We start from the raw sequence: 22,591 nt of genomic DNA, 5'->3' as shown, positions 1-22,591 counted from the left end.
AGCATTGGTCTTTGTCTCTCCATCTCTCTCAATAACACCTGGCAACACTCCTTTCACCAATTAAATAAGAATGGATAACCATGACCTATAATTCATTCAGAACTTCATTACCTCAGCAGCTTGTTAATACTCTTGCCTCTGAGCCAGAAGATACAAGTTCAAACCTACCTGAGGGTGTTTGTCAAACTAGGCTTATATTCATATATTGCAGTACTGAGAGTATTTGATTGCTGGAGATGCTGACCTTTGGATTGGATGTTTAACTAGGAATATTTGCCTGTTCAGGTGGATGATAAAGGACCCATGGAACTATTTAACAAAGAATAAGTAGTGCTGACATTCTTCCCTGAACCAACATTACACAAAAAACAGCCTAGGAATTTCCTTGGAGCTGCTTCCATTCTGCCGCTGTTACTTCACCAGAAGTGCGGCAAAAATCCATTTATACTTGTGGTGAAGGTACAGCGGTGAAACTGGAGCACCTCCGACGAAATTCCCAGGCATCATCAACTATTCATTCATCTTATTACTCGTCTTGCTTTGTGCAAATTGACTGCCAATGCAGCCAATAATTGTATGTGAAGCGCTATATTCAGATTAAATTATTTTCATGCTTGGGCTTCTTTATATCATAGCTTTTGTGAATGAGCTCCCTGAACCCCACGGGAGCTCCATATTCTAAATGTTCTCAATTTTTTGACTTACTACTAAATTATTTGTGTTATACTAACATAAAACCTTTACTGCAATGACAGCACTGTTTTTCTTTGATTAGCTGACACTACTCTTTTGGGGGGGGGGGGACAAAATAAACATTAGATCGAGTGCCCCCCGATCTGGGGAACACTCTAGACACTTTTAACTGCCCTCTTTTTTTATTTTTTGTTTTTCTTGGAGGTTTTTGTTGTGTTTTTTTTGTGATTTTTTGGGGGGGCATTAAAATCATATAATTTACAAGTGCCCCCTATAAAAGGGGAGGGGGACACTAAAACCCGGCAATTAAAACAAATTAAACTTTAAAACATATAAAATCAAATTAAAATTTGATTGCCAGGGGTAATAATGCACTCCAGTCCCTCCGGTGCCCACCTCTCGCGGAAGGCCTCGAGCGTACCGGTGGACACCACGTGCTCCATCTCTAAGGACACCCTGGCCCGGATGTAGGCGCGGAAGAGAGGCAGGCAGTCAGGCTGAATGACCCCCTCGACCGCCCGCTGCCTGGACCGGCTGATGGCACCCTTGGCCGTGCCGAGGAGCAGTCTTACGAGGAGGCCCTCGGACCTACCCTCTCCTCTCCGCACAGGGTGCCCAAAGATCAGGAGTGTGGGACTGAAGTGCAACCAGAATTTCAGGAGCAGCCCCTTTAAATAGTGGAACAGGGGCTGCAACCTCGTACATTCGATAAAAACGTGGAACACGGACTCTTCCAGACCGTAGAAATTGCAGGCGGCCTGGGAGCCCGTGAACCGGCTTAAAAATTTGTTGCACGGGACTGCTCCGTGCACCACCCTCCAGGCCAAATCCCCGATAAATAGTGGGAGGAATTAGATGACACTATCTAGTATAAATTGGGACAGGTGATCCTTGTAATGTGTGAATATTTCCAAGTATCCCCAGAGTGCATCAATAATTGCAGGGCCACCTCACGCAAAGATATTTGAAAATATCTCCTTTTTTTCATGCCAACTTCTTTGAGAGTTAATTTACAGGAGAAAATATGTTTTTTTTTAAAGAAAATAAATAGGTAGGCTTGTATTTTTAAGCTCAATCATCTCTAACTTTCCAAATATTAATCAGGTTCACTCAATATGTGAGCAATTGGATTTACATCAGAAAATCTGCCTGTGTTCATTTCTGATTCATCTCCTAAACTCAGTGGTCCATCGGAAATGTTGGGTCACACATTGATTAATGTACAAATTGGTCAGCAAATTTTAGCAAGGAAGAGTTATCCCATAAATTTTGAATCACCACAAGTTGCTGGCTGATTTATGCTACTCCGCTGTTAGCTTTGCGAAAACTGCATCTCATGCTAACCTCCCTGTGATTTTCATGAAGTTGCTGCATTTGCAATTAATTGCCCATTAAACTCGCCACAAAAGTTAAGTCTTGTAATTAACAGCAAAAGTGTCATTTTAACAATGTGATAATTGTTAATGACTGCCAATCAACCTCTGTTGCCCAGAAAATAAATAATTATAAGTGTCGTCTCATTCCTTTAGATTGTGAATTGTATTAGGAGATTTTAAAAATGTTAAATTTTATATTTTTAAACTTATGTTTCCTTTCTGTCTTTTCTTTTTCTCTGTCTTAATCTAATCTTTATTTCCCTCTCTATTTCTCCTTTTGTACCTAATTTGACATTGCATTTACCACTTCACCTTCTTAGTTGGTCCTTCCTCTGCTTATTTCTCAAGTCTTACATCTCATTGGTTAAGGAGATACACTGTTTGTCCCATTCTTCACTCAGTTCCCAGATGCCCCATTGCCCTTGCTGCACCATTATCAGCTCACACTTCCAACAATGTTGTGGGAAATTTTTTTAAAATCTAAACGTGCACGAGAAAGTTTAACATTAGTGGGCACGCTCGAGCAAAATCTGCCCCATAATTTATCTCTATATGAATGCAAATTTACATCTCAGGATAGCTATGAAAAACATAAGCTCGAGATCTTTTATTTCATCATCTTTATTTATAACTTTTGGATTAAATATTATTTACAGTAGGTTAAAGATTCACATCATACATCCAGTAGTAGAATAATAAACATTAATCATTTGACAATACCAATAATATCCAATATTATTTCTATAGACAAGGTGGCTACAAAGTGAATTTACTTGTGAGACAGAAGTTTGGTCTTTGGTTCTACACAATCATGTCACGTGTATCCCTCAGATCTTGTAAGACTTGAAAGAATTGCTTCCTGGACTGAAGCCTAACATGGATTCCTACTAGTAGATTTGTAAGCACTCAGCACCTTTTAGGTGATGAGCTGAAGGCCTGGAAACACCCATCTGATTTGAAGCAGGACGATCTCATACTGAAAGGTTTCTCAGTTCGGATACACTAAACCTCCCTTTCAGCTGCTCACAAGTTTGTCTTTGGTGACCAGTCTTCTTCTCTTTCAGTTGCTGCCTCTTCTTCTTCAAGGAATGGTGTTTCATTCTGGGTCCTTAGATGTTTCACCACTGCAAATATGAAAGAGATTCATCTTATAGATAAGACAGACACACCCATCCCTTACTGCACAACAACAGTTTTTTAACCTTTTTACTGGAAAAAAGTCAAATATTTTTGATTTTTTGATCTCCTTAATGTTGGTTAGTTATCGGCCCAAAGTTCCTTTAGAAGGACAATGTTAATGTACTACAAACCAAATACATTGACCCCCATCCTAATCCAACTTGCAAATCTTCCAGTGAAGTGTGTACAGGTTCCCTGCAACTTCACCACTCCTGAATTTGTTACTTTTAATGTTGAAAGTGTTGAAATTCTATATATTTAAATAATATAGTACAGCCACATGGTTTGGTGCTGTGAACCATAATGCACTGTGGTAAAAATGCATCTCAAAATGTATTTCCAAACTCCATGTCTCATTCTTGAAAATAAGCCAGGCATTCCACACAAGGACAAAAAAAATCAGTAGGTTGGTAACTTTTAGCATACTTCTCAACTCCTGAAGAGCAACAGCAAATGTCTGTGTGGGTTACTTACATTTTTTTAAATAAAGATAACAAAAATGATCTGAGCTGACTTCATCAAGCCCCAGGTGGGCAGAGGAAACATTTCAAAGACACCTTCAAAGCCTCCTTGATAAAATGCGACATCCCCACCAACAGTTGGAAGTCCCTGGCCAAAGACCACCCTAAGTAGAGGAAGAGCATATGGGAAGGTGCTGAGCACCTCGAGTCTCGTCGCCGAGAGCATGCAGAAAGCAAGCGCAGGCAGCGGAAGGAGCGTGCGGCAAACCAGCCCCACCCACCCTTTCCTTCAACGACTGTCTGTCCCACCTGTGACAGAGACTGTAATTCCCGTATTGGACTGTACAGTCACCTAAGAACTCACTTTTAGAGTGGAAGCAAGTCTTCCTCGATTTTGAGAGACTGCCTATGATGATGGTGATGACTCGGACTTGCACTCCTCTGACAAAACCAGTCACTGCTTTAGGATAATTCTGAAGAGCAAAGGTAACACCAGGCGCCTTTTCTCCACTAGCAACTTCCCCTATGAAGTCTTTCCCATGCCCCTTTCACCCTTAACTAACAAGAGCAAGGAACTCATGCATTTCTTTGATACCAAGATTGAGGCCATCCATTCCGCTGCCTCTGTTGCTTCACCCACATGGTTGTGAAGTCTGGTTCAATCTAAGACAGTGGCTGGAGAGGGGATTGGATTTAGTGGCAAGGGTAAGGAGTTTGTGGCGGGGACCGAAGACAATGACTTTGGTGTTCCCAATGGTAAACTAGAAGGAGTTGTGGCTTATCAAGGTCTGAATGTTGGGCATGCAATATGATAATATGGAAGCAGTAGAATGGTTGAGAGAAGTGGTAGAAAGACAAACGCTGTGTGTTGTCATCATAGCTGTGCAAACTGACCTTTTGTTTTTGGATGAGGCCATCAAGGGGCAGCATATGGATGAGGATGAGGATGGGGTAAGGAATGAATAATTGAGGGTGGCTTTTTGAGGAAGAGGTGATGACAGTGGTTTTGAAATGAAGGGGTAAAGTACATGAGAAGAGAGTGCCATTTACAACATTAGCTAGCATGGGAGCCAGCAAGAGAAGTTAGGTGGTCAGCGATTTAGTATGAATGGGGTCAGGAGAGCAGAACGTGGGACTCATGGACAAGATGTGCTTGTAGATTGCATGAGGAGAGATGGGAGTGGAACTAGAGAAAGGCATAGGCTCCGGGGGTATCCTTGGGGGAAGTTTGGCTTGGCCGACAAGGGGAAGAGAGGGATATGGCAGAGGCAGCTGAATGGATGATCTCAATCTTAGTGGTAAAAAAGGCCACAAGTTCCTTGCACTTGTTGTTAGAAGTGAGGGTGGAGGAGGCAAGGGAGAAGAATTGAAGGGGACAGTTGGTAGGGGAGAAAAGAAGCGGGGTGGTGGTTATCTATAGTTTCAAGAGTCATCCTGGAGTTTGACTGAAGAGAGCAAAGCCTGAAAGTGCTTGATATGGTACAGTCAGATCTAACCAGTTGAGTCATGCCCACTTATTTCCCCATGCCCACTAAATCAAACTTGCCCCAGTTCCCTTGAACTCCCTTGAGCCCCCTGAACTCTCTCTCTCTCTAGTTTCTCCTCTATGCCGTCTACAAGCTCAATTCATCCATAAAACCCACCTCCTGCACCTTCAACCTTATTCCCACTGAATTCCCAACCATCCAGCTTCTCTTCCTAGCTCCCATCCTAGTTGATGCTAGTGTCACCATCCTCTACCTCAAAAAAGAATCGAGATTTATGTCATTGCAAACTATCACTCCAGCTCTAACCTCCCTTTCCTCTCTAAGATCTTTGAATATATTGTCGCCTCTGCGCTCATATCTTTTGCAAGTTCCTGCTTGAATCCCTCCAATCAGTTTTCCATTCCTCCCTCAGTCCCAACCCAAGGCACAAATGGCATTTTTTGAGACCTGGTAATGATGCATAATCCATTCTCATCATTCTCGATCTCTCTGCAGCTTTTAACACGGTTGACTACATCAATTTCCTCTGATACTTCTCCTCTATTTCCATCTCCAAGGGAGAGAGTTTGCTTGGTTCCACTCTTACCTCTCCAATCATAGCCAGAGGATCTCCAACAATGGCTTCTATTCCCATCCACACGTCATCACCTCCAGAACAATTAGCCCCCTAATTTTAAATTTGGGTGCACAGTCCCATTAACGGGCTTCAGGGTCCATTCAAAGTTTTGTGCATGCGCGAAAATGTACATTGGAAAAGCCGGTCCCGTACTCTGCGGGACCGGCAGACAGCTGTGCACGGCTTAGAGGGAATATTGCTCCAGAGTCCTCCAGAGATTTATCCAAGGTTTTCCTCTCTTCATGCTGGCCCTTGGTGATATCATCTACAAACTTAGGCCAAAATTGTAATCTGGAAGTGTGTAGGGAATAGGGGAACTAGAAAGCGATTGGGAAACCCGGGAAAACGGATTTCCCACAGGAACTGCCGCGTTTAATGTCAGGGCCTGATTAACAAAGCTCTGTATTATGCCCTCAGTCAGCCACGTGGCAAGGCTAGCTGACTGATGGGTGGCTAGGCCCATGGTACTAGGCTACAGAGAGGAGGGAGGGAGGGATCAAAGGGGGTGAATCTGGACCGGAGGAGGATCAGGGGCCGGAGGAGGGAGATCAGGAAGGTTTTCGGTGGCCGGAGGGGAGATTGGAGGATTCAGGGGGGGTGTTGGGAGAGTGAGGGGGGGGTGGAATGGAGGGAGATTGGAGGCCTCAAGGGCGGGGAGGTCAGTGGTCTCAGGGGGGGTGTCCTCGGGGGATCAAAAGGGTTGGGGGGATGGGTTCTGATCGTAGGGGCTTGGTTAGGCAGGATCTCTGGATCCGACAGGTACTTACCTCTTGGATTCAGCAGTTCTCACCTCCCTTTAGCTGGCGGGTTCCCCGAATCCAAGGAAGCACAGCCAGCCAGCGTTAAATTTGAAATGGCAGATTACCATGAGGCATGCCAGCTTCATTATAATATTTAAATGAGGGACTCGCCTTCTGGGAGCATTTTGGCACCCCACACTTGGACCACCTCCGTTAAAACCGTAAGTGGGCAGGTTGGGGTCGGGATTCAATTTTGTAACTGTTTAGCCTTCCACCCGACCCTAACCCACCCATTTTTTAGGTTTAAAATTCCCCCATAATGTCAGCTTCCATATGTAGACTGACAACACCCAGATCTACCACCACCACTTCTCTCAATCCTTCCAATGCTTGTATGCTGTCAGACTGCTTGTTTAATATCCAGTCCTAGATAAGCCATTAAGTTCTCTTCGGAAAACCGAAAATATCATCTCGTGCCTTGCCGAGCACTCCATCTTCTCCCTGGCCAATGTCTGAGGCTGAATCAAACTTCATAACCTCAGCATCTTATTTGACCCTCACTGAGCTTCTGAGGTCATATCCTTTCTATTAAAAAGTCTATTGACTTCCACCTCTGGAACCGCAGCCCCCTCAGCAAAAATCCTCATCCATGCCTGTGACACCTCCAGACTCAATTATTCCAATTCTTGCCTGGTTGGCCTCCCAACCTCCACCTTTCATAAACTTTAGTTCATCCAAAACTCTTCTACCTGTATCCTATCCTATACTGAGTCACGCTTGCCGATCACCCTATTGTGTTGGCCCACATTGGCTCCTGGTCCCCCAGTGTCTCGCATTTAAAATTCTCATCCATGTGTTTATATTCCGCTATGGCCTTGCCTCTCCCTATGTAACCTACTCCAGCACTAAACCTCCATGCCCCAGAAATTTCCTCTGACTCTGGGCTTTTGTACATCCAACTCTCCAGTTTTTGTCCCACCATGACCTTCAGCTGCCGAGGTCCTACTTCTGAATTCTCTCCCTAAACCCCTCCACTTCTCTACCTCATCCTTTAAGATGTTCTTAAAAATCCAACTCTTTGATCAACATTTTGGCCACCCCTGCTGTTTTCTTCTTCTTTGGCTCAGTGTCCGTTTCCTCTTCATGGGCCAGACTTTCCATATAGGCCCTCAACGCCCGATTGCCCACTGAGAAGAACCGCTAACGTTCGGCGAAAAAAGCTGGTGAGAATTTCCATTTTGAAGGTAAAAGTAAGTGGAACTGATCGCCCGGTGAGAAAATGGGCATTGCACACTCATTCTTGGTGGCTTTCTCGGCAGGTAAGTACACAGTTAGACAAATGGGCGGTCGTTACCGGAATGGACGGTAAGTAGGAAAATTTAGTCCGAGGCTGCGGTTGGGCCGAGGGAGGGGGAAAAAATGTAATTAAAAAAAATAAACACGTACAAACCATTCCCAAGACAGTTTTTAACCCTAATCACCATGTTAAAATTAAAAAAAATAATTAAAGAACCTTTAACTTACCTTTTTTTGCAGGGTTCCCCTTACCGCCCTGTAAAAGCAGCTTTTACAGGGCGGGTCTCTCGGTGATCTGGATATCGGCGGTTGAGGCCAAACTTACGCCTTGGCGGTTGTTCTCGGCGTTGCACGTGGGCAGTTTGGTCCCAGTGGACGACTTCAGATATGGGTGGTAACATTCTAAAACTTACATGCAAAGTCTCGCTGGGCGAAAAAACAATTGTAACGCCGAGAAAATCGCTGACAATGAAGCCTAAAGTCTGGCCCCACAATTCTATGAAATGCCTCAAGACATTTTTCTATGCTAAAAGCGTTGTTGTTGTTAAGACATCTAGAAGAATGCATTCAGAACTTGTGACAGAATTTACAGTGGAGGAAGAGTATAGCATGCCAGAATTCCCAAGAAAACTAATATTGAATCAGGGACAGGGACTCGATAAAATCAACATAAGCAAAATAGCAGTAATGAAGAAAATAATGGCACTAAAGAGTGACAAATCCCCAGGACAAGATGGTTTCCATCGCAGGGTTTTAAAGAAGTAGGTGAGCACATTGCAGAGGCCCTAACTGTAATCTTCCAAAGTTCTCTCGATTCAGGAACCATCCCTTTGGAAAATTGCACATGTCGCTCTGCTACTTAAGAAAGGCAAGAGAGGGAAACCAGGAAATTATAGACCAGTTAGCCTAACGTCTGTTTTCTATAATTAAGGATAGGGCGACTGAACACTTTGAAAATTTTCAGCTGATCAGTGAGAGCCAACATGGATTTATGTAAGGTTGGTCATGCCTGACAAACCTGATTGAATTTTTTGAAAGAGGTGTTTAAAATAGTGGACAGGGGAATGTCTATTGATATTATTTATATGGACTTCCAGAAGACATTTGATAAAAGCCCCGCATAACTAAGATTGAAATCGATGGAATTGAAGGAAAATTATTGACCTGGTTAAGAAACTGGCTGAGTGCCAAGAACCAGAAAGTAGGGATAATGGACAGGTACTCTAATTGGCAGGATGTGACTAGTGGTGTTCTGCAGGGATCTGTTTTGGGGCCTCAACTATTCACAATATTTATTAATGACTTAGATGATGGCATAAAAAGTCAAATATCCAAATTTGCCAATGACACAAAGATAGGCAGCATTGTAGGTAGTGTAGACGAAAACAAAACATTACAAAGGGATATTGATAGATTAAGTGAATGGGCAAACTATGGCAAATGGAGTTCAATGTAGGCAAATGTGAGGTCATCCACTTTGGACCTAAAAAGGATAGAACAGGTTACTTTTTAAATGGTGAAAAGCTAAAAACAGTGGAGGTCCAAAGAGAGATGGGGGTCCAGGTACATAGATTGTTAAAATGTCATAAACAGGTACAGAAAATAATCAAAAAGGCTAATAGAATGCTGGCATTTATATCTAGAGTACTAGAATACAAGAGGGTAGAAGTTATGCTGCAGTTATACAAAACCCTGGTTAGACCACACCTGGAGTATTATGAGCAGTTCTGGGTCTCACACCTTCGGAAAGATATATTGGCCTTGGAGGGAGTGCAATATAGGTTTACTAGAATGATACCCGGACTCCAAGCGTTAAATTATGAGGAGAGATTATACAAATTAGGGTTGTATTCCCTAGAAGTTACAAGGTTAAGGGGTGATTTGATCAAAGTTTTCAAGATATTAAGGGGAACAGGTAGGGTAGATAGAGAGAAACTAATTCTGCTGGTTTGTGAGTCTAGGACTAGGGGGGTCATAGTCTAAACATTAGAACCAGACCTTTCAGGAGTGAAATTAGGAAACATTTCTACGCACAAAGGGTAGTAGAAGTTTGGAACTCTCTTCCGCAAAGAGCAATTGGTGGTAGATCAATTGTTAATTTTAAATTTGAGATTGAATGCTTTTTGTTAATCAAAAGTATTAAGGGATATGGCCAAAGGCAGATATATGGAATTAGATCGCAGATCAGCCGGGATCTCGTTGAATGGCAGAACAGACTCGAGGGGCTAAATGGCCTACTCCTGTTCCTATGTTCCTATTAAGATTTTCTTTTGGATATCTTAACAGTTTTAAACAATTTGTATGTGTTTATATTGTCAGAAAATATCTATAAAAGTTATCTATTTCTAATAGAAAAATATAGCTCTGAATTTAACCTCTCAGTAATGTGGAATTAAAACACTCTACCTCAATCAGCTCATTCTTGGCATTAACAACACTTATTTTATGCACTTTATAACTACATACAGTAAAGGAAAATCCATTTTTGATTATTCATATTAAAGTAAGCACTCTACAAGGCCAATTGTGAATGTTTTGAAGAGAAATAGGACAGTCATTATTGTTGGCTTCCCTTGCATCTCAAAAAGGCCTAAATGTGACACTGTGGGCCCAAAGTTTGCCACCATTTAGCGCCAAATTTTTGGAGGTATCAGTGTTTTTTTGAGCTAACTTAATTTTGCAAGTTTCGCCAAGGGTATAATGCTATTCTTAACAGGTAACGGCCGATTTTTTTGTTAACATTTTTATGCTGCCACTCAGGATCAAACTCACCTGTAACGCCATTTTTGCCCATTTTTGTGAGTTTCGCCAATAAGGATTTTTTTCAAAAACGCCGCTGGGGACTGCTTTGAAAAACCTTACCTTACCAAATCAGAATCAGTTAGAAATAGGCGTTACAGACCCCATCTTTTTTATCAGAGCTGAGTTTATAGGTTTTGGAAGGACTTATATTATATCCAAACTAATTAAAAATGTTTGTTTGTGTGGAGGGAGAAGAGAAACTTCATTTATTGCAGTAAATTGCGTGTTGAAGTTCCACCACTGAACCGCTGCTCATTGGGCTCGAGGCACACAGAGTTGGAGAGCCATCCGGCAGGATCACTCCCATGGCCGAACACTGGAGCTCAACGCTCAGCTTCCAAAGAAGTCCGGGGAGGGAAGTAGAAGGCAAGCCGGGCAGAGGGGCAGCAGCGGGGTGCCTTTCAGCCAGGGATAGGGATGGCGACGGGGGCCTTTCGGCCAGGGTTGGGGCAGCTGCAGCAGGGCCTGTTGCGAGCCTTTGGCTGAGACAGGGAGTTTCAGCATCAAAACACTCCCAGGGCAGATACAGCATGGATACAAAAGCAAAATACTGGGTTCTGGAATAAAAACAGAAAATGCAGGTGTTAGGTTTGTAATAACTCGATAGACTGAATACTGTAAACTCACTCAGGTGCAAACCTGACTCAACTTTATTCAGGCCCAAAATGCCCACATTACATGGTGGCTTGCTTTATATACCTGGCCCGCAGACACATGCGTACAGCCCAATGACCTCTGACAGTGGTGCCCCCTGGTGGCTAGTAACCCCAAGCAAACATACATGACAACATCCCCTTCAAGATCTTAGTATCAGTCTTTTTACAAGTTAAGACGGTCCGGGGCTTTCTGTTCACAAATTGATCATCTCAGTTCAACTCCAGTTCTGGGCGAGTGTTCTGAGTCAGTTATGACTGGAGGCTGGGTGGCCGATCTGATGGGAGTGGTAATGAGCATGTCAGAAATTGAAAGTCCAGATTTATTGATGACGGCGGAGTCCACTGATGAATGAATATAGGTTGGTTAGTCACTGATCGTATCTTCCTCAACTTGTTCCAGTTCCTCCGTGTGCCGCAGCTTTATGTGATTAACATGTTTCCTGCATGTTTGCCCATTTTTGAGCATGACAATAAACACTCTGTTACCCTCCTTGGCCGTAAATGTACCGGCGACCCACTTGGGACATTGACCATAATTTAGCACATACACAGGATCGTTAACAGAGATGTTGCGTGACACAGCAGCACGATCATGATACCACTGTTGATTTTGACGTCTGTCTTCAACAAGATCATTCAAGTCAGGATGGACGAAAGAGAGCTTGGTCTCGAGACCTCTCTTCATCAATAGTTCAGCAGGGGAGACCTCGGTAAGCGTGTAGGGTCTTGTCCTGTAACTGAGCAATATGCATGACAAGCGAGTCTGCAGTGAATCCTGAGTTACATGTTTCACACTCTGCTTGATTGTTTGGACAGCACGCTCTGCTTGACCATTAGAAGCAGGTTTGAATGGTGCTGACCTCACATGTTTAATACCATTGAGTTTCATGAGCTCTTGAAACTCCAAACTTGTGAAGCAAGATCCGTTGTCGATCACAACGATGTCAGGCAGACCATGAGTAGCAAACATGACACAAAGGCTCTCAATAGTAGCTGTGGATGTACTGAATGACATGATTATACACTCTAGTCACTTGGAATACGCATCCACCACAGCAAAAAACATCTTTCCCAGGAAAAGACCCGCAAAGTCGATGTGGATCCTTGACCATGGTTTGGATGGCCACGACCACAGACTCAGCGGAGATTCCGCTGGTACTTTGCTTAGCTGCATGCAAGTGTTGCACTGGTGCACACATGATTCCAGATCAGAGTCAATTCCAGGCCACCATATGTGAGACCTGGTGATGGCTTTCATCATGACAATACCGGGATGAGTGCTGTGTAGATCACGTACAAATTTCTCTCTGACTTTCTTAGGCATAACAACACGATTACCCCACAGTAAACAATCTGTCTTAATGGATAGTTCATCTTTGCGATAGTTGTAAGGTTTGGTCTCATCACACATTTCTATAGGTATAGCAGACCAATCAACACTAAGGACACAACGTTTTACAACCGATAAAATCGGGTCCTGTCTGGTCCATGTCCTAATTATTGAGCAGTGACAGGGGTTCCTTCACTCTCAAAAGCATCCATAACTAACAGTAGATCTGCAGGTTGTGGCGTCTCCACCTCCAGTGTGGGCAAAGGCTCAGTGCATCGACACAATTCTCGGTGCCGGGTCTATGGCGAATGACATAATCATAGGCAGACAATGTCAGTGCCCACCTCTGGATGCAGGACAATGCATTGGTATTGATGCCTTTGTTTTCCGAAAACAATGAAATGAGTGGCTTGTGATCCATTTTGAGTTCAAAACGAAAACCAAACAGGTGCTGATGCATCTTGTTAACCCCATACACACAGGCTAAAGCTTCTTTTTCGACCATGCAGTAGGCTCTTTCCGCCTTTGGCAAACTTTTTGAAGTATACGCAACAAGTTGTAGTTCACCCGACTCATTAGCTTGTTGGAGCACGCAGCCAACCCCATATGATGAAGCATCACAGGTCAATACTAGACGCTTACACGGATCATAATGTACCAGCAACTTGTTAGAGCAAAGCAGATTTGTAGCTTTCTCGAAAGTTCTATCTTGAGACACACCCCAAACCCAGTTGTCACCTTTTCTGAGCAGCATGTGCAGTGGCTCTAATAAAGTACTCAATCTAGGTGAGAAATTACCAAAGTAGTTGAGTAGACCAAGGAATAAATGCAGCTCCGTCACATTCTGAGGCCTGGGTGCATTTTTGATGGCCTTGGTTTTCAAGTCCATAGGCTTAATGCCATCAGCAGCAATCTTCCTCCCCAGAAATTCGACTTCCGGTGCCATGAAGACACATTTTGAACGTTTCAGCCTGAGTCCCCTTTGTCCAGATGATGCAGAATCTCTTCTAGGTTGTTCAGATGTTCGCCAGTTGTCACGACCTGTGACCAGAATGTCATCTTGAAACACGATGGTTCTAAGGACAGACTTCAGTAGACTCTCCATGTTCCTCGGAAATATGGCTGCAGCCAAGCAAATTCCAAAAGGACACCTGTTGTTGATAAACAGTCCTTTATGGGTGTTGATGCATGAAAGTTTCTTCGATGTGTCAACGAGCTCCTGTGTCATGTAGGCCGACGTCAGATCCAGTTTAGTGAATGACTTCCCACCGGCTAGCATTGCAAACAGGTCGTCAGCCTTCGGTAACGAGTACTGATCCTGTTTCGAAAATCGATTGATCATAACCTTGTAATCTCTACAAATCCTGACAGTGCCATCACTCTTCAACATTGGAACAATGGGACTGGCCCATTCGTTAAATTCGACTGGTGATATGACCCCTTCACGTTGGAGTCTATCCAGCTCAATTTTGACTTTCTTCCTCATCATGTACGGAACAGCCCGAGATTTATGATGCATGGGTTTTGCACCCGAGTCCAGGTGAATCTGCACCTTGGCTCCCGTGAAATTGCCGATGCCCATTTCAAATAGCAAGGGAAACTTGCTCAGCACTTGAGCACACGAAGTGTCATCCACCGATGACAATGCTTTGATATCATTCCAATTCCATTTGATTTTTTTGAGCCAATTCCTGCCGAACAGCGTTGGACCATTTCCTGGAACAATCCATAATGGTAGCTCATGAACCACACCATCATACGACACCTTGACTACTGCACTGACAATCACCGGTATGAGTTCTTTGGTATAAGTACGCAACTTGGCATTGACTGGACTCATCTTAGGCTTCACAGCCTTTGAAATGGGCATCGGCAATTTCATGGGAGCCAAGGTGCAGATTCACCTGGACTCAGGTGCAAGACCTATCCATCACAAAGCTCAGGCTGTTCCGTACATGGTGATGGAGAAGGTCAAAATTGAGCTGGACAGACTCCAATGTGAAGAGGTCATATCACCAGTCAAATTTAACGAATGGGCTAGTCCCATTGTTCCAGTGTTGAAGAGTGGTGGCACTGTCAGAATTTGTGGAGACCACAAGGTTATGATCAACTGATTTTTGAAACAGGATCAGTACCCGATACCGAAGGCTGATGACCTGTTTGCAATGCTAGCCGGTGGGAAGTCATTCATTAAACTGGATCTGACGTTGGCCTACATGACACAGGAGCTCGTCGACACATCGAAGAAACTTAGTGTCCCACAGCTTGTCGAATGTCCTTTGGCTCATTATCGACTACTTGCACCTGTGTCCAATTCCATTGATACTGGCATGCCATTTAGTTTCACATTAACCATTATCGGTTGGCTCTTTGTCAGGAACAAATACAGTCCATACACTTCCTCCTCGGGTATCTCGGGTTGCATATCCAGGTCCGCGCTGGACTGGTCATCATCATCCACGTGCTGAGTCGCAGCATAGTTGCTCAGTTGTGGACACATTCGCTGAAGATGCCCCACTTTCGAACAGCCTTTACAGATGTACTATTTAAACTGCTACTGATGATGCCGATGATTGCCCCCACAACACCAACAGGGTGAAATTGGAGTCGTACCCGTTGGCAGACTTTGAGCAGCTACAGGTTTTGCATACACAGTCGAGTAGGCCCTGACATAAGCAGCTCTGCCATACAACGACACAATCTTGTTTACAGTACAGGCCATGGAGCTCCGACTCGTCGATGATATCTGCCTTAAATTATCATCCGTCGTCATGCATGCCTGGGCAATCACGATGGCAGTGCTCAAATCCAGCGTCTCCGCAGCCAATAACCACCTTGTGGTTGATTTTTTTACGAAGAAATCTCGCAGCATGTCTCCCAACACATCTTCGAATTTACATGGCCCAGCAAGACGTCTTAGGTCGGCGATGAATTCTGACACATCCTGGCCCTCAGAACGAACATGCATGTGGAATCGATAGAGTGAAATGATGATGCCTTCTTTTGGTTTGAGATGGTCATGTACCAGAGCACACAATTCCTCATAGTCCTTGTCCATTGGACATGCAGGCGAGAGGAGATTCTTTATGAGGCCATAGATTTTCGGACCACAAACAGTGAGGAAAACTGCTCTGCGCCTAACTGCATCAGTAGCTTCCTCCAATTTGTTGGTCACAAAGTACTCGTCCAGGCGATCGATAAAATCCGATCAGTCCTCTCCCTCCACGAATCTCTCCAGAATTCCAATGGTGCTCATTTTGCATGCGAAGGTTCTTGAGTTACCTTGTCGCCAAATGTTAGGTATGTAGTAACTCGATAGACTGAATACTGTAAACTCACTTAGGTGCAAACCTGGCTCAACTTTATTCGGGCCCAAAGTGCCCACATTACACGGTGGCTTGCTTTTTATACGTGGCCCGCGCACACGTGAGTACAGCCCAATGACCTCCGACAGTGGCGCCCCTGGTGGCTAGTAACCCCAAGCATAGAAACATAGAAACATAGAAAATAGGTGCAGGAGCAGGCCATTCGACCCCTCGAGCCTGCACCGCCATTCAATATGATCATGGCTGATCATAATATGATCATGGCTGATCATACATGCATGACAGCTGAAAATCTCAGCAGTCAGCACGGAAAAAATTGGCATGGGTTAGCTACAGAATAAAGCTGTACAATTACACAGTACCCTGGAAACCTAAATGCTTGGGCATGCGCAGAACGGGGCCTCAGTTTTACGGCGCTGTCAATTAGCTCCACCCACAGAAGCTAAGGTCTTTCTGCGTAGCGCCAATTTCAAACAGAAAAATGGTGAAACTTGGATTTTTTGTTTGGCACTACTTCGGCTTAAAAAATCATCTGTTAATCTTATATAGCGCCAAAAAAAGGCAATGTGGAATTTTGGGCCCTAAAGCTGTATCTTTTCCGGAGGTTTGGCTAAGTTCCTATTTGTTATTTTACTATCTGTTTAATTACTGTAATTGAGACTTTCTGCATTGCAACTGTTGGACATCATTTCAAAAACTCTAAACCGATTTAAGTAAATGCACATACAGCAAAGACAAGAGCATTGACTTAGATTCACATCAACACAATCCTGGAATTAGATTGTTTAAACCTCTATGGCAATTTATGTCAAGGGAAGGTTTAAATAGGAGATATACAATAATGGTTCATCTGAACAATCAGCACACCCATTAGCTATATTTGAAAATGATCATTAAATATCAGTACTGAATCCAAAAGCTCACATGTTAAAGCAACATCAACTCTCTAGCTGATATACTGAATATCAACCTTGTCACAAGCACGGCTTGTTAGTCATTGTTTACGCTGTACTTAGATTCTTATCTTATTACATCAGTGGAATCACCAGAACAGGTCAATGAAGTTTTACATTTCAAAATGTATTATTATACAATAGGCCAGTCAAATAAATTATACTATACTATCTTAATTTATTAAAGGCTAATATATTCACTCTATTGCTCACAACCACCTGGTATAAATCTTTGATTCTATGACGATACCATTCTATTACTTATATGGATTCGAATTCATACATTGTCATAAATGAACAAACAAATGTTATTTCATTGTTTTTGTGGTCATGAAGCTGAGGTCAGTTTGAGACACGAGACCTTTTTCACCTTTTGCACCCAATATTGCTATCAAGTAATCTCAAATCAGTTATGGCAGGAACTAGATGCAACGCAAAACCTATTCTACACTGCCCAAGTACAGATCCTTAACCTCAATGTCAGATGACACCCCTTGTTACATTGATGTGCGGTGTCTATTTCCATTGTTATGGTCTGAGTCAGATTTCCAATATAATGCCTAATTATGAGCAATAATTGATCTTCAGTCAGTTAAATTCAGTTTTTCTATTTCTTGGGGTGTTAATTATCACTCAGACCATATATTAATTATTGCGTAGAGAAGAAAAGATTCTTAAATTCACAAAATAATTACTTACTATTCTGCGTCCATTAAATTCTGGCTACAAGTGCTGATTATTGAAAGGAATCAATAACTTCAAAAACTTTGACTAATTCTGATTAACCAATTACTGCCACCACCACAGTAATACAATCTCACACTGCTGAGATAATGTATATTGCACAGCCTATCTGATTTGATTTCATGGTTTCAGCTACTTACCAATAGCAATATCAAAATCATTTTATGAAAGTGATTAGCCATTATCAGTGTTCAAATATATCCTGTTTATAATGTGTTTATTTAGGTTTTATTTTTTTGTTGTCAAGGTAAGACTTTATCCATTTGCTGCTACAACTTTTTTGGCAGTAGAAAGGAATTAAATGGCTTCATTGTAAATCTGCCAGAAATGTGCACATTTGTCTCAATAAGGAAATATCCCACGGGGCAGCTGAGAGAACCTTTTCTTATGTAATATAAAATAAAAGGCAGAATCCTATTCCATTTAGACTTCAGTAGCACGCTCATTAAAAGAATGTCTATGCTGCAACATTGCAGGGTTCCTACTGCCTCTTTAACAAGTTTAGACTTTGGATATAATGGCAGAAAATCCAACCACCAAACTCACAAAATGCAAAGTTGCAAACATCTGCAGGCTTGACTTCCATTACAATTCTTTGCCTGTCTCTTCTTTTTCCCAATTCCACAATTCTGCTACTTGGCACATACTTCTTCCTCTAGCCAAATGGACGTCACATTTGCTATTAATGCCACACTGTAATTAGCTGGCGGGAGATGTGTTTCTGCCTCCCCAACCCCACCATTTCTCCTTTCTTCCAATGATAAAGTACACATTGTTACTCTGAAGCTTTATGTCTGGTTACCTGACCAAGAATTGGGTGAATTTCACCAAATGGGAACTGAATGTCAGTAAGGGCTGGGACTTAAAGTTGGGTATTGTGTTTGGAAGCCCAACAATCTAACTAAAGCTTCTTGTCCGGTATCTGGAGTTCTACATGGACAATATCAGATCATACGTAACAAAAATAAGGCATCAAGACTTATCTTGAACACAAGCAAGGATTTATATTTGAAACAACTTCTGAACCTTTCACAATTTTGATCTAATAAATAATGTGCAACATAAATCTGTAAGTATTAAGTTTTTGTTAAAGCTATCAAACATTATCATTAAAAAAACTATCAAAGATTTCTATGGAGAGAAAATGGAATGCATAATAAAACATGTATTTGCTGCAATTTCTATTTGGATAGAATTTTCAATTATACAGAATATGAGTAATAAAATATTTAGTGAATCTAGGTTTCATTGCAATTTTTATAAATTATTTTATTAATTCTAAGATGTCCTGTTAAAAAAAATAGGCATTGTTTCTCTAATAATAAGGACACTTTACATACATCATCATCATCATAGGCAGTCCCTCAGAATCGAGGAAGACTTGCTTCCACTCCTGAAGTGAGTTCTTTGGTGGCTGAACAGTCCAATACGAGAACCACAGACTCTGTCACAGGTGGGACAGATAGTTGTTGAGGGAATGGGTGGGTGGGACTGGATCGCCGCATGCTCTTTCCGCTGTCTGCGCTTGATTCGGAAAGATAGACAAGAAGGGAAAGGAGGTGGGGTAGCTCTGTTAATAAAGAATGATATCAGGGCAGTTGTGAGAGATGATGTTGGCTCGAATGAACAAAATGTTGAATCATTGTGGGTGGAGATAAGAGATAGTAAGGGGAAAAAGTCACTGGTGGGCGTAGTTTATAGGCCCCCAAATAATAACTTCACGGTGGGGCGGACAATAATCAAGGGAATAATGGAGGCATGTGAAAAAGGAACGGCGGTAATCATAGGGGATTTTAACTTACATATCGATTGGTCAAATCAAATCCGGGGTAGCCTGGAGGAGGAATTCATAGAATGCATACGGGATTGTTTCTTAGAACAGTATGTTACAGAACCTACAAGAGAGCAAGCTGTCTTAGATCTGGTCCTGTGTAATGAGGCATGAATAATTAACGATCTCCGAGTAAAAGATCCTCTCGGAATGAGTGATCACAGTATGGTTGAATTGAGGGTCAGGAAGTAGTGTCTCAACGAGCATACTATGCTTAAACAAAGGGGACTACAGTGGGATGAGGGCAGAGTTAGTTAAAGTAGACTGGGAACACAGACTAAATGGTGGCACAATTGAGGAACAGTGGAGGACTTTTAAGGAGCTCTTTCATAGTGCTCAACAAAAATATATTCCAGTGAAAAAGCGCGATAAGAGAAGGGATAACCAGCCTTGGATAACCAAGCAAATAAAGGAGAGTATCAAATTAAAAACCAATGCGTATAAGGTGGCCAAGGTTAGTGGGAAACTAGAAGATTGGGAAAATTTTAAACAATAGCAAAGAATGACTAAGAAAGCAATAAAGAAAGGAAAGATAGATTCCGAAAGTAAACTTGCACAAAACATAAAAACAGATAGTAACAGCTTTTACCGATATACAAAACGGAAGAGAGTGACTAAAGTAAATGTTGGTCCCTTAGAAGATGAGAAGGGGGGATTTAATAATGGGAAATGTGGAAATGGCTGAGACCTTAAACAATTATTTTGCTTCGGTCTTCACGGTGGAAGACACCAAAACCATGCCAAAAATTGCTGGTCACGGGAATGTGGGAAGGGAGGACCTTGAGACAATCACTATCACTAGGGAGGTAGTGCTGGACAGGCTAATGGGACTCAAAGTAGACAAGTCCCCTGGTCCTGATGAAATGCATCCCAGGGTATTAAAAGAGATGGCGGAAGTTATAGCAGATGCATTCGTTATAATCTACCAAAGTTTTCTGGACTCTGGGGAGGTACCATCGGATTGGAAAGCAGCTAATGTAACGCCTCTGTTTAAAAAAGGGGGCAGACAAAAGGCAGGTAACTATAGGCCAGTTAGTTTAACTTCTGTAGTGGGGAAAATGCTTGAAGCTATCATTTAGGAAGAAATAGCGGGACATCTAGATAGGAATAGTGCAATCAAGCAGACGCAGCATGGATTCATGAAGGGGAAATCATGTTTAACTAATTTACTGGAATTCTTTGAGGATATAACGAGCATGGTGGATAGAGGTGTACCGATGGATGTGGTGTATTTAGATTTCCAAAAGGCATTCGATAAGGTGCCACACAAAAGGTTACTGCAGAAGGTACAGGTACGCGGAGTCAGAGGAAATGTATTAGCATGGATAGAGAATTGGCTGGCGAACAGAAAGCAGAGAGTCGGGATAAATGGGTCCTTTTCGGGTTGGAAATCGGTGGTTAGTGGTGTGCCACAGGGATCGGTGCTGGGACCACAACTGTTTACAATATACATAGATGACCTGGAAGAGGGGACAGAGTGTAGTGTAACAACATTTGCAGATGACACAAAGATTAGTGGGAAAGCGGGTTGTGTAGAGGACACAGAGAGGCTGCAAAGAGATTTAGATAGGTTAAGCGAATGGGCTAAGGTTTGGCAGATGGAATACAACGTCGGAAAATGTAAGGTCATCCACCTTGGGAAATAAAACAATAAAAGGGAATATTATTTGAATGGGGAGAAATTACAACATGCTGCGGTGCAGAGGGACCTGGGGGTCCTTGTGCATGAAACTCTTTTGAGTTTATCTGTGAAAACATAAAACATTAAACGGTGCCACCCGACCTGGGTGACACTCCAGACATTTACAAGGCCCATTTTTTTTTTTCCCCTTTTTTGTGTTTTTTTTTTTCTTTTTTTTTTTCTTTTTTTTTTTTGGGCACTAAAATCACAATTTTTCCCCAGTGCCCCCTATAAAAGGGAAGGGGACACTAAAAGCACCGGCAATTAAAACAAATTAACTTTAAAACGTAAAATCAAATTAAAATTTGGTTGCCGGGCGTGATGATGCACTCCAGTCCCTCCGGTGCCCACCTCTCGCGGAAGGCCGCGAGCGTACCGGTGGACACCGCGTGCTCCATCTCCAAGGACACCCTGGACCGGATGTAAGAGCGGAAGAGAGGCAGGCAGTCAGGTTGAACGACCCCCTCGACCGCCCGCTGCCTCCTTGTGCATGAATCCCAAAAAGTTAGTTTGCAGGTGCAGCAGGTAATCAGGAAGGCGAATGGAATGTTGGCCAGCATTGCGAGAGGGATGGAGTACAAAAGCAGGGACATCCTTCTGCAACTGTATAGGGTATTGGTGAGGCCGCACCTGGAGTACTGCGTGCAGTTTTGGTCACCTTACTTAAGGAAGGCTATACTAGCCTTGGAGGGGGTACAGAGACGATTCACTAGGCTGATTCCGGAGATGAGGGGATTACCTTATGATGATAGATTGAGTAGACTGGGTCTTTACTCGTTGGAGTTCAGAAGGATGAGAGGTGATCTTATAGAAACATTTAAAATAATGAAAAGGATAGACAATATTGAGGCAAAGAGGTTGTTTCCACTGGTCGGGGAGACTAGAACTAGGGGGCACAGCCTCAAAATACCGGGGAGCCAATTTAAAACCGAGTTGAGAAGGATTTTCTTCTCCCAGAGGGTTGTGAATCTGTGGAATTCTCTGCCCAAGGAAGCAGTTGAGGCTAGCTCATTGAATGCATTCAAATCACAGATAGATAGATTTTTAACCAATAAGGGAATTAAGGGTTATGGGGAGCGGGCGGGTAAGTGGAGCTGAGTCCACGGCCAGATCAGCCATGATCATTTTGAATGGCGAAGCAGGCTCGAGGGGCTAGATGGCTACTCCTGTTCTTAATTCTTATGTTCTTATGTTCTTATGTTATGTTCTTAAAGCTTTCCTCCTCACTGTCAACCACACGGCCAATTCTTGTATCGTCTGCAAATTTCTTTATCGTGCCCCCTGCATTTAAGTCTAAATCATTAATATATACTACAAATGTTGGACTGTGATGCTTCCACAGCTGATCAGCTGGGACCCTCACTGTCGAGGCTCACACAGGGAAGGAATGGTCATTTGAGCGAGTGACCTGGTGTTAACC

General features: G+C 42.8%; 1 protein-coding gene across 3 annotated transcripts in view; it reads right to left on the bottom strand.

Moving 5' to 3' along the window:
* Positions 1 to 2,712: 2,712 nt before the first annotated feature.
* The window catches only part of ppp1r1c (protein phosphatase 1, regulatory (inhibitor) subunit 1C), a 206,012-nt gene continuing 186,133 nt past the window's right edge, over positions 2,713 to 22,591 (bottom strand). For all 3 annotated transcript variants that reach the window (XM_070874808.1, XM_070874807.1, XM_070874809.1), the window contains one exon: positions 2,713 to 3,193. In XM_070874808.1, the coding sequence (XP_070730909.1) occupies positions 3,093 to 3,193 (101 nt within the window). In that variant the 3' untranslated portion in view covers positions 2,713 to 3,092. The remainder of the gene's footprint in view (positions 3,194 to 22,591) is intronic.

The sequence above is a fragment of the Pristiophorus japonicus genome, chromosome 3 (genome assembly GCF_044704955.1).
Source record: "Pristiophorus japonicus isolate sPriJap1 chromosome 3, sPriJap1.hap1, whole genome shotgun sequence".
In the NCBI taxonomy this organism is placed as follows: domain Eukaryota; kingdom Metazoa; phylum Chordata; class Chondrichthyes; family Pristiophoridae; genus Pristiophorus; species Pristiophorus japonicus.
The sequence above is the reverse complement of the archived record's forward strand: the minus strand, read 5'-3'. Positions and strand labels throughout refer to the sequence as shown.